This window comes from Talpa occidentalis, unplaced genomic scaffold (assembly GCF_014898055.3).
Source record: "Talpa occidentalis isolate TD23 unplaced genomic scaffold, MPIMG_talOcc4v2.1 talOcc4.10, whole genome shotgun sequence".
Taxonomy (NCBI): Eukaryota; Metazoa; Chordata; class Mammalia; order Eulipotyphla; family Talpidae; genus Talpa; species Talpa occidentalis.
Window position 1 is genome coordinate 36,384,397 of NW_023600993.1, and position 11,266 is coordinate 36,395,662.

Here is an 11,266-nt window from a genome sequence, read left to right on the forward strand (position 1 = left end):
TAGCTTAGGAACAACCTGCCGCAGGTTCCCTGAGTGGCGGTCACACGAAGAAAAGACAGCAGCAAACAGACTGAAATCGCTCCGCAGAGCCTGCTAGCATTGTATCCCTTGGGCCCACTCAGGACTCAGGCCCGGATGCTAGCTGAGTACAACTATAACCTCCCCGACCCTGCCAATCAGTGATGTCCCACCCCACCCCCCGCGAAGCCTGTGCCCCCAAGAACTCCAGGGATCTGCACCCTCCACCCTCTTTGACTGCTTTGGTCACTCCACCTCCTGACCCCTCCCCTCCTCATGAGAATCCACTCTCCTTTCGTTCCCTGGTTTGGCCCCTCGGCCCTCCCAATCTGGAGAACAGGCTTACACCCCTCATTCAAGCTGCTGGACCATTTTCTTCCATGGCCCCTCAGTCTCAGGGACCAGGATATGGCGTCAGCCCTTCTTTCACCCCAGATTCTTGAGCCTGGCAGGGTCTTCCACGCCTCTGCTTCTGCCTTAACTTAGTCTCTGAAGTCCATTCCCCAGGCCTGACACCACACACACACACACACACACACACACACACACACACACAGAGATGCCAGCCCACCCACCCATCACCCAGGCGAACCAGTTTCCACCCAAGTAGGCCCTCAGTACTGCTGTCTTCTCAGGCGCACCTCATCTCTTTGCTCCAAGAATGATGAGGCCAGCCCAGCACTGTGAGCCAAACTGAATTTTGGGAGCCTAAGCCAGAGCATGACATTCAAGACCCCCCAAAGGAAACCTGCTGCTATTCCCCACAAGCATGAGGCCCAGGAGCCCAGTCCATCAGAGGTGGGCCTATACCTCCCAGGGTAAACTAGAGACCCTCTCTTCCCAGTGCCAAGACTATGTGGTACAGTCACATATCCAGCACACAGTTATAATCCACATGTAGATTCTCCATCAAATCCTCATAAACTCCACAAGGAAGGCACTAGTACCATCCCCTTTACAGAGAGGAAACAGAGCCTGTGCTCCTAAACACTGCAATGCCTCATCCTCTCTGGCTAAGACCTCCCTCCTGATCATATCCAGATGCTGCCTTCCTACCCAGCACTCCTCTGCACCTGCCCACATGACCCCAGTTAGCCTTATAGAGACACCCAACCTCCAACTCAGGCCTAGGCCAGAGCAAGAGAAAAAAGTCCTGTAAGGCTAAAGTAGAAAAGAGAGAGGTGTGATCTCCAAGCAGAGCAGAGTGCAGAACCCATCCCACTGCTGCTCTGTTCCAGAAGTTCCTAAAACAGACAGTACTAGTGAAAAAATGCCAGGCTACCGGTTGAGGAAAGAATTGGTTCCCGTGGCCAGCCCCTGCCACCTAGTGGTGATGTCAGGTACTGCATGTCTTCACCCCCAGGGCTGACCTAGCTGCAGGATCCCCACCCCAGACACAGACAGCATTCAGTACCATCATCACCGCCACTAGCACTGTACCTGGTTCCCATTTTGTACCAAGTACTGTCTAAGTTCTTGACATGGGCCAATTCATTACCTTCCCAATACCACCTGCGAGACATGTCCTAAGGTCTGGAGTCAAGTTACCAACCCAATGTCACACAACTAGGAATGCTGAAGCTGGCTGCAGAGCCCACCTTCCACCACATGCTTTTTTTTTTTTTTTTTTTAAAGATTTATTTATTTATTTATTTATACAGGCACGGGGTATAGTCAGAAGCGCGGGAGGGTGAGAGAATTCACCAGAGCCAGAGCGGGGAGCAGAACAGGCAGAAGGACGGAAGTACACTGCTGAGGGGAGCAGCGGGCGGCAGGAGAGGTCTGCGCGCCATGTGGGACCCTCCTCCGGTGGCCGGGGAGCAGCCGGGGATCGAACTGGTGCCGCGGAGGCTTTGGGCAACTTTGCAACCCAGCGCTCTACCACTGCGCCACCGGGGAGGCCCCCCACCACATGCTTTTTAAGACCAGGATCTTTCTTGGAAGGTCCTTGTTCTTGGAAGGTCTGTTCATCTCAGTTACTCCAAGAAAGAAATGTCCTCAAATGTCCCGATAATCAGCTAGGAAGAGCTCTGAATCCTAAGCTTCACACCTTGTCCAAACATTTTCATCCGATTTTCAGGCATAAATTTTGGGAGGGAGTCCATGGATTTTAAACTTAGTCCCAAGTAGTGACCAAACTTCTTCAAACAATTCCAGCTTTACCTCTCCCTAGTCTCAGCCCAAAGTCCACCAGGTTTGCCTCTGGCACAATTCCCCATTCCTCCTGTGGTCCCTCACCAGCTCCCTTTCCGGGGCCCCATTCCCACAACGTGGGTGACTCATGACCTTGCACAATCATACTTGCTCCCAGGCCACTTCCATACCCAACACCTTCAGCTACTCATCCTAATCACACCCAAGCCTGTCCCTACCTCCCACCTGGCACCTGACACCAGCCTGTGCTGACCGCCCATCACCCTGCCTTGCAAGGGCTACAGCTGAATAAGGGGACACAGTCCAGACACTGAGCCTGGCCACTAGCTAAGTTGACCCTCCGTGACTCAGGGCTCCACTTTGTGGAAGATCTCGTGTGGCCAGAGGTGATGAAAGCCCCACCCCACCAACACTGCCCCCTTTCCACAACTGCCCCCTTCATCACAGGTCACAGTTGCCACCTTGGCCCTAGAAGGCATAGCTCTGTTACAGGCAGAGGCAAATGGCATAGGGAGCCTCTGAGAAGTGGCCCTAGAAAGGAGACGTGACCAGTGACCCATGGAGGGTATACCCCTGCAGTGGGCATGAGACTTCCATCTCATGAACAGGCACCAAAGGGCTTGGTAGATACCACATAGCCAAGGTTTTAAGCCAGGAAAGCCACACTACAACCCACCCCTGGGCATCCCAACAGATCCCAAACTCCTCCCCAGTAGCAAAGGCTGTCACCCATTTGGGCACCATGGCAAAGCATCAAACGCCTGGCACCACAGCCCCCCAGCACGGCTGCTCATGGACACTTACACTGATAATGCTGCAAGAGCCGGTGAGTCCGCACGTCCCACACCTTCACTGTGTTGTCCATGCCAGCGGCGGCAATGCATGTGCCACTGGGGTGGAAGTCCACATAGGTGACAAAGCTGTAAAGACAGTGGCCACCACATGCTATAGGCAGGCTGGTCTGGCTCAGAACAGACCCAAGAATATCCAGCATTGTTCCATCCTGGTACATCTGCTCACTCGCTTCCTTCAGCCTGGAATACCTCCCTTCTGGCCAATTTCTTTACCAAGTAGCAAAGGGGGAGTGCAAAGAGGGTGAGAACGGTGGCTAGCAGTGACTGCGGTGAACTGATCAAGGAGCAAGTTCCATCACCAATGTCTAAACACAGGTCAGACAACTGCTGGGGCATTTTCAGAGTTGGAACTGGTACTTCCACCTAGGCAGGGCAGATCTGGTCAAAGGGGCCCAGACACAAGTGTCAGCCAGGTTCCACTGGCTCACCTATCTCCAGGAGATAGGCCAGGGCTCTCAGTACACCCATTCCTGACACCCAGGGTGGTACCTCTCAAAGAGAGGCCTTCCCAGACAACTGAGGCAGGCAGAAGCCAGGATTCTCTTAGGAGCTAAGAAAAGGTTCTGGCCTCTCTCCAGGTGGCACAATATCAACTGCCACCACGAGCCACAGGAGTCTTTCACTGATAAAGCCATCACCACAGGTAACATGCTAACAGACTTTTGGGGGGTCTGGGTTAAACTGCTTTCAGAAAGACATGTCACACTTCTGAGAGCTAGAAAGTGAAGGAACAAAAGAGGGCCCAAAAATCACAAGCCTTGAAGTTAAAAGCTCCTGTTATTTGTGGGGATGGAGACAAGACTAAACCCTCCACCCACAGAGGAAAAGAAGCTGAGACAGGAAGCAGCAGAGATGCGCTATCAGCCCCCACGATGGCAGCCACTGAGGTCCCCTTGTTGCTGCTTTTCTTGAGCACCAGCAGGTGGAGAACAGGGCCTGGGGACTCACCCGCCGTGCTCGCCATATGAGTAGATACATTCCCGGCTGGCCTTGTCCCAGAGCTTGACAGTCTTGTCATCACTGGCAGACACGATGAGCCGCCCATCAGGGGAAAACCTGAACCAGCAGAGCATGAATCACACCAATGAATAATAGGTGTCACGGCACCACACATGGTTTTCCAAAGCCACCTTCTTTCATTGCCCACTAGCTGACCCCAGGATCCACTGGGGCTTCATGCCCTGCTCTGACCCTAAGTGACCTTGGGCAGGTGGCTTTTCCTCGGTGAGATGGATTAGAATGGTCCCTACCATGTGGTTAGCAGGGAGGAGCATGATGCATGAAGCCCCCAGCACTGTAGGCATGTTCATGCTGATGGCTGGTAGCATTAAGGGGGTTAGAAGTCACCATGGGCATCCTCATCTTATTCCCAGGTCCCCAAGACTATATCTAACTCAGATTGTATCAGTGAAACACAATCTGCCAACAAAAGGCATGGAGGACCTGGGGACCCACCACCAAAGGCCTATTTGGTTTTGCTAGCCTGGCCCCTCCTTTTTTCAGAAGCCTGGTAGTAAGGCCTCGCAAAGCAATCAAGACCACCCAAAACAGAGATAGGGTGTCCTAGAGAACAAGAACTGTCATGTCAAACAAGATTTGACATGAGATCTTTGTTGAAAAGAACAAAATAAGCTAGAAAAAGGCACATTTGGGTCTGTAATTTTTGGACCTTGAAAGTCCTTTGGGTCACCTGGCTCCCATCCCCACAGCAATTAGTCCAGGGCAAAGGAAAGGCCAGCAGCCAGACCTGGGCCCCATCTCACAGCTCTAGAGCAAGAGCCATCCCAGAGGAGCAGGACACCCCAGAGGAGAGTAGGCAAGCCTCAGCGCCAGAGATGTGGGTGCAAACCCCAGCTCCTTTGTGCCCTGCAATGCCCAGGTCCTGGCAAAGGTCTCAGGCTGGACGATCTCACCTGGCACAGCGCACCCAGTTGATGTGCTGACTGAGGGAGAACAAGAACTTCTGGCGATGAGTCGACCACACCTTGACTGTCTTGTCATCAGAAGCTGTCACAAGGGACTGGCCATCATTACAGAAGTGGACACTCCTCACTGTGGCGGTGTGTGCACGAAACACAGTTGATTCACCTTTGCTGTGGGGACAGGTATCCAGCGTCAGAAAACCCAAAATAGTGACATGATGGTGCAGTGAAGCACACCTCAGGCACCCCTCCCAAACTCAATCAGCCCTCAACAAGGGAGACCACAGTCTCCCTCACGGGAGCAGAGCACTGCCCAAACCCACCCATGCATGAGCAGCATCAGGCAGAATCCCCTCCCTGAATGGCTGGGGGCCCTTCTCCCAAGGCTAAGGAGAAGGGCCCTGGTTGAAGTCCCAGCTCAGATGGCATCTCTTTGGAACTGAGGTAGGTATCCCACTGTGACCAGTGCAGAGCCAGTACAGGGAGGTGTGTGGGAACAGCTCTGGTAGCAGGGCCCTAGACTCAGACAAATCCCCTTGAAGTCTGTAACTCACACATTGGGTACCCAGATGCGGACAGTTTTGTCACGGGAGCCTGAGGCAAGCAGATGTCCTGAAGGGGAGAAGTTCACACAGGTGACAGCATCCTTGTGGGCCGCGAAGCGATAGGCACGTGACTGGGGCTTCATGTGCCACACCATGATGCACGAGTCCATGGAGCCGCTAGCTGAAGAGAGTAGGGATATCATGACCCTCCGCTCTAGCAGGCCTCAAACCTCCACCAGGACATCGGGGTGTTGGATTAGAGGGAGCAACATGGAAACAAGGCCTTACAGCCCAGCTCTACCTTCCCCACAGGGGCAGGCCACACCTCCAATCACTGCTAACCCAGAGTTTGGAAAGCCAGCCTATGGCCTGTAGTCTCTCCAAGCAGCAGGCCCACATGGGAAGCAGACCAAGAAATGCCTTCATATGCCAGCCCTGGACTGCAACCAAAGGGCCTTCGGGAAAACTCATTCCCCATGGGGTCTCCAGGCTCCCCAGAGACATATTCTGAGGAAAGAGAATATGCCCCCCTCAACTCAGCACAATGGGTCTTTTACCACTGAGATGGCCTGACTCAGTCAGAAACTAAAAGAGGTCCTGCAAACCAATCAAAATTGTCCCTCAGTTTCTTCTCTCTCTACACAGACCATGAAGTCAGTGGCCCCTTGGTAAGAAACTGACCATAGTATGAAGGGGGAATCTCATCCTTAGAAACAAGGAGGCTGCAGGGCCTCCCTGGTGGCGCAAGGGGTTGAGGGTCAACCTATGAAGCTATCCACAGCCACTGCAGCATGAGTTCAATCCCCGGCCAGGGAGCTACCATGTGGCACAGCAGACCTCTCCTGACTTGCCCGCTGCTCCCTTCAGCGGTGCATTTCGGTCAATCTGCCTGTTCTGTTCCCTGCTCTGTCTCTGGTGGATGCTCTCAGCACCCCCACACACACACCTCTGGCCTGTACCCCACTTCATGTATTCATAAATAAATAAATCTTAAAATAAAATAAAAAAAAGAAACAAGGAGGCTGCAGCCATGACATCTGTGTATGAACCCTAAGCAACGAAGGAGAAGGGTCCCCAACTACTGCATTAGGGCAGTGCAGGGAGGGGAGAACCCCGCTCTGCTCTACATCCTCCTCACATATAGGCCCCCTCAATAAGGTAGACTCCTATCACTACAGACAACAGAATTAATAAAGCCCCCCAAAAAAAGAACCACTGTTTAGAGCCCATTGCTCAAGTCAGACCCAAAGGTGGCTGGGGTAGACAGGGAAAAGCCCAGAACCTGGTCCCACCCTCAAAAGCTTATGACCTTGGGAAAGCCCGCAACCTATCTGAAACTCACTCTGCACTTCACAAAGTATTGAAGAAAGATGCAGATCTAGAAAAACGCCCGGGTCCTCTACCCCCTCCGCCCCAGACCACACCTCCCATGTAGAAACTCAGCCTTCTCAGTTCATAACCTAGTGCCTGGGACGGATGCCTCTTCTTACCCAGCTGCTTGCTGTTGAGACTGAAGTCCACACAGGTAACTGCATCTCGGTGGCCCTTAAAATGCCTCTCCAGCGAGGGGTCATCCTGGGGGAGAGCCAGGGTCAAATGTGTGAAGAAGCCTGGATGAGGAAGGGGCTTCCCTGGGGCCAAGACTCTTCCTATAACAGTCAGGAGAGTTTAAAATGCTCAAGACATGATCTTGTACATAGAAAATCCTAAGGAATTCACTAATAAAACTATTAGAACTAGTAAACGGATCCAATAAGCTACAGGATATGAAATTAAATTACAAAAATAAATTCTATTTCTGTACAGCAGCAATGAACAAGCTGAAAAAAGTTAGATAATTCCATTTATGATACATTAAAAAAGGATTTTTAGAAATGATAACAAAAGAAGTGTGAGGTAGACAGTGAAAGTTATAAAACACTTAAAGAACTTCAGAAAGACTGAGATAAATGGAAAGATATCTTGAGTTCAGTCTGGAAAACTTGGTATTGTTTAGAAGCAGTAACTCCCCAAACTGATCCACAGAGTCAACATAATCCTCATGAAAATCCTTATGAAAACTCCCCAGATGCATTTTTTATGCAGACATGCTAATCCTTAAATTCATGCAAAAATGTGATACAACAGAAATGAACAAAATATATTCTTAAATCAAGAAAGAAAGAAAGAGAGAGAGAGAGAGAGAGAAAGAAAAGAAAGAAAGAAAGAAAGAAAGAAAGAAAGAAAGAAAGAAAGAAAGAAAGAAAGAAAGAAAGAAAGAAAGAAAGAAAGAAAGAAAGAAAGAAAGAAAGAAAGAAAGAAAGAAAGAAAGAAAGAAAGAAAGAAAGAGCAAGAGCAAGAAAGAGCAGCTATTGTAGAAAATAGTTTGGCAGTTCCTCAAAAAATTAAACATAACATTATCAAGTAACCGAGCACTTCAAAGCAAATACCCCAAAGAATTGAAAACATGTTCACACAAAAACATATCCGTTTGGGCCTCCCTGGTGGCGCAAAGGGTTAAGCACCGCACTATGAAGCAGTTCGATCCCATCCCCGGCCAGCCAGGGAGCAACCTATGTGGCACAGCAGACCTCTCCTGTCTCGCCCGCTGCTCCCCTCAGCAGTGTATTTCAGTCAATCTGCCTGTTCTGTTTCCCATTGTGTCTGGTGAATCCTCTCACCACCTCCACCCCAGCATCTCTGGCATGTACCCCAGGTCTTGTATGCATAAATAAATAAATCTTAAAAAAAAAAAATAGCCGTTTGTATGCTATTGAAAGTTCATAGCAGTATTATTCATAATTGCCAAAAAGAAGACAAACCTAAATATCCATCAATGAATGAATGGGTAAACAAAATGTGGTATATCCACAAAATAGCATATTATTCAGCAAAAAAAAGACATGGAGTATTGCTTCCTGCTACATCATGGAGGAACCTTGAAAATACACTAAAAAATTATGTTAAATGGAAGAAGCCAAACACAAAAGGTCACATTTTGTGTGATTCCACTGACATGAAATGTCCAGAATAGGCCACTCCAGAGAGACAGAAAACAGATTTTTTTTTTAAAGATTTATTTATTTATTTATACAAGCACTGGGTACAGTCAGAAGCATGGGAGGGTAAGAGAATTCACCAGATCCAGAGCAGGGAACAGAACAGGCAGATTAACGAAATACACTGCTGAGGGGAGCAGCAGGCGGCAGGAGAGTTCTGTCGCGCCATGTGGGACCCTCCCGGGCGGCCGGCACTGCAGAGGCTGCGGGCAGATTCACAGCCCAGTGCTCAACCACTGCGCCACCGTGAGAGGCCCAGCAAATAGATTTGAAGTTGCCAGACTGGGGCAAAATGGGGTATTCTTTGGGATGACAAAATGTTCTAAAATTAAACAGTGGTGATGGCTGCACTACACTGAATTTTATACTCTAAAGTGGTGCATGTTGTGGTATGTGAACAGTGTCTCAATCAGTTTTTTATTTTTAAAGACCCAAGAAGAGATAATGGGGGCCTTTCCAAAACCCCATCTCAGGAATCAGACCCCATACCCTTAATCCCACTGCAGACTGGACTGTAAGCCCAAAAGGTCAGCCCTGGACAAGCTCCTGGTGGCATCACCACCACCTCCATTCCACCCATATTCAGAGAAATAGTAGTCCAGGAACTGCTTAGGAAGGCATGGAGATAATACTCCAGAGATTCTCCATCCAATAGCAGTCTGTGTCTCAGAACCTGAAGAGTTATATCACAGTCATGCAACATCTCCCCTACCCCAAATATCAGAAATCTCAAAGAAACACTTCGGGTGCACCAGAGAGTCCAACAAAGCCTCCTCTTGGGGGAAAAAAAATGTCCATGTCCTTGGATTGAGTAAGGCCACTGCCAACCCTCGGAGTTCTAACCAGAACAAAGGCCCCCATGGCCCTGTGCCCAGCTCCACCCCCAACACACCTGCGGAAGTCTTCCTCCTAGTGAGAAAGGGAATAGCAGCTGGGGGAAGGCCCCCAACCGGGCAGCAACTGCCCCACCAGAGCCTCTTGGAACAGGAAGAATAAAATAGTGCCCACCTCTATGCTCAGTGGGCAGAGACAACTGACCAGAAGGCCTCTGAAATCTAACACTCTCTTCCCCAAATCCCATGAGCCTTGTAGTTATTTTAGCCAAAGGTGGTTTTAAGTGGGAATGTAGAGCGGAGAGAGCACCAGATTAGGAGTCAAAAAGCCAAATCCTAGTCTGGGCCCTCTACTCAAGTTCCTGAAAGCCCAAAGGACCAACAGTCCATCTCCCATCCTCCCTGATTCTCAGCCCAGTCAGAAGGCCAGACAGGTTCCCAACCATCTCTCAAAAAAGGGGGGCCTTGGACTGCTCGGCTGGCATTAGCCTCGGGAGGGGCTTGGGAAGCAAAGAGGGTGTCAGCTCAGGCCACACTGCAGGTCTCGGTTTTCCCACCTATTCCAGGGGCCTACTATTGCCACCCCAGGAACAGGGTGTACTCTCAGCATGCCCTCATCCAGTCACCCACTGCTCAGGATGGAGACTCAGGCCAGGGAGGCCCGACGCTGGCCGCAGGTCGCATCTTCAGTTCGGCCATACCACCGTCTCCCCGGTGAGACGCAAATACCGGGGACAGGGACTGTTTTGTTCGCCCCAGCAGCCTGCGCACGGCCTGGCACGCAGAGGGTGCCCTGACCCGGGGATCCCCGCACAGACAGTAAACGGAGGAGGATCAGGTCGGACCCCGCGTCACCGACACCCTCGCGGCCATCGCCCGGGTCAGGAGCCTACTGTCCCCGCGGGGAGATTAAGACAAGGGCGGACGCCGCCGGCGAGAACTTACCGGGCAAGGGGCGGCCATGGCGGCGCCGACAGCACCCGCGGCGCCGGAGGAGCCGGTGAAGTCAGCCGCCGGCGTCCCGGCCAGTTCAGTTTCCGCGCCCCCAACCGCCGCCAATAGCAACGCGGGTCGCGTCGCCGCGCCCCGCCCATCGCAATTAAAGGCGAGGCGGAGCCTGGGCTTTTTGCCCCCCGACCGGAAGCAGAACCGTTAGGTCGGCCCCACGTTATCCGCGCCCGCTCCGCCAGGCCAGGCAGCCTATAGACTGCGCCTCCGAGGACTGTTGTCCACCGTCGCTCATTCCCATTGAGAAATTAAAAAACTCGGGATGAAGGTTTCGCCCCATTGGCCTATAATCCGGCTGAAGGGATGGCGAACACAGACTTCTGGGAAATGAAGTTCCAGGACGCGGGTATCCTTGTGTCCGCAGAAGAGTAGAACTACATTTCCCAGAATGCCCTAAAATCGGGGCCGGAATGAACCACCCCAAGCAAAGCCTTTTAGAATCCCGGAAGTGGAGGAGCAGTAACTCCTCTGTGTGTTCTCTTAAAGAGCCGCGACGCCGGCGTTTCGGCGGACACCCTTTAAAGAACTGATTATTCACCCCTCGGACATTCTTTAAATGGTTCGTTCCTCCGAACGTGCTTAGAACAGGCGTCGACTTAAAAGAACACGCGTCTCTCGGAATCACCTCCATGGGGTGAGTCTCAATCTCCCCGATTCGCTCTGTGAGCTTGTTGAAAGGACCCCTGTTCTGTGAGCTTCCGTTTCCCCATTTGTATTGTGAGGGAGTGTGATGCAACCTGGCCCTCTTATGAATGGGAGAAGCCGTTATAATTGCATATTTAAAAGAAGGAGACAGCCAGTGGTTTGGCCACCAGAGGCCGTCCCTGCCCACTTTCTGCTGTCGGAACAGCCGAGGCAGTCCCTAGACCTTTCCTCCACTGCACCCCGCCTCAT

The 11,266-nt window shown here is 51.4% G+C and overlaps 1 protein-coding gene across 8 annotated transcripts in view; it reads right to left on the minus strand.

The window, feature by feature from the left end:
• POC1A (POC1 centriolar protein A) overlaps positions 1-11,060 on the minus strand; it is a 67,162-nt gene extending 56,102 nt beyond the window's left edge. For 4 of the 8 annotated variants that reach the window (XM_054694366.1, XM_037530143.2, XM_054694352.1 and 1 more), the window contains exons 1-6: positions 10,310-10,374; positions 6,984-7,068; positions 5,503-5,674; positions 4,940-5,119; positions 3,975-4,082; positions 2,977-3,092 (exon numbers count right to left, since the gene is read on the minus strand). In XM_054694366.1, the coding sequence (XP_054550341.1) occupies positions 2,977-3,092; positions 3,975-4,082; positions 4,940-5,119; positions 5,503-5,674; positions 6,984-7,068; positions 10,310-10,327 (679 nt within the window). In that variant the 5' untranslated portion in view covers positions 10,328-10,374. Of the gene's footprint in view, positions 1-2,976; positions 3,093-3,974; positions 4,083-4,939; positions 5,120-5,502; positions 5,675-6,983; positions 7,143-10,309; positions 10,375-10,997 lie in introns of those variants that run through there. The other 4 variants (XM_054694377.1, XM_054694370.1, XM_054694359.1 and 1 more) reach the window with 4 other exon arrangements.
• Positions 11,061-11,266: the final 206 nt, after the last annotated feature.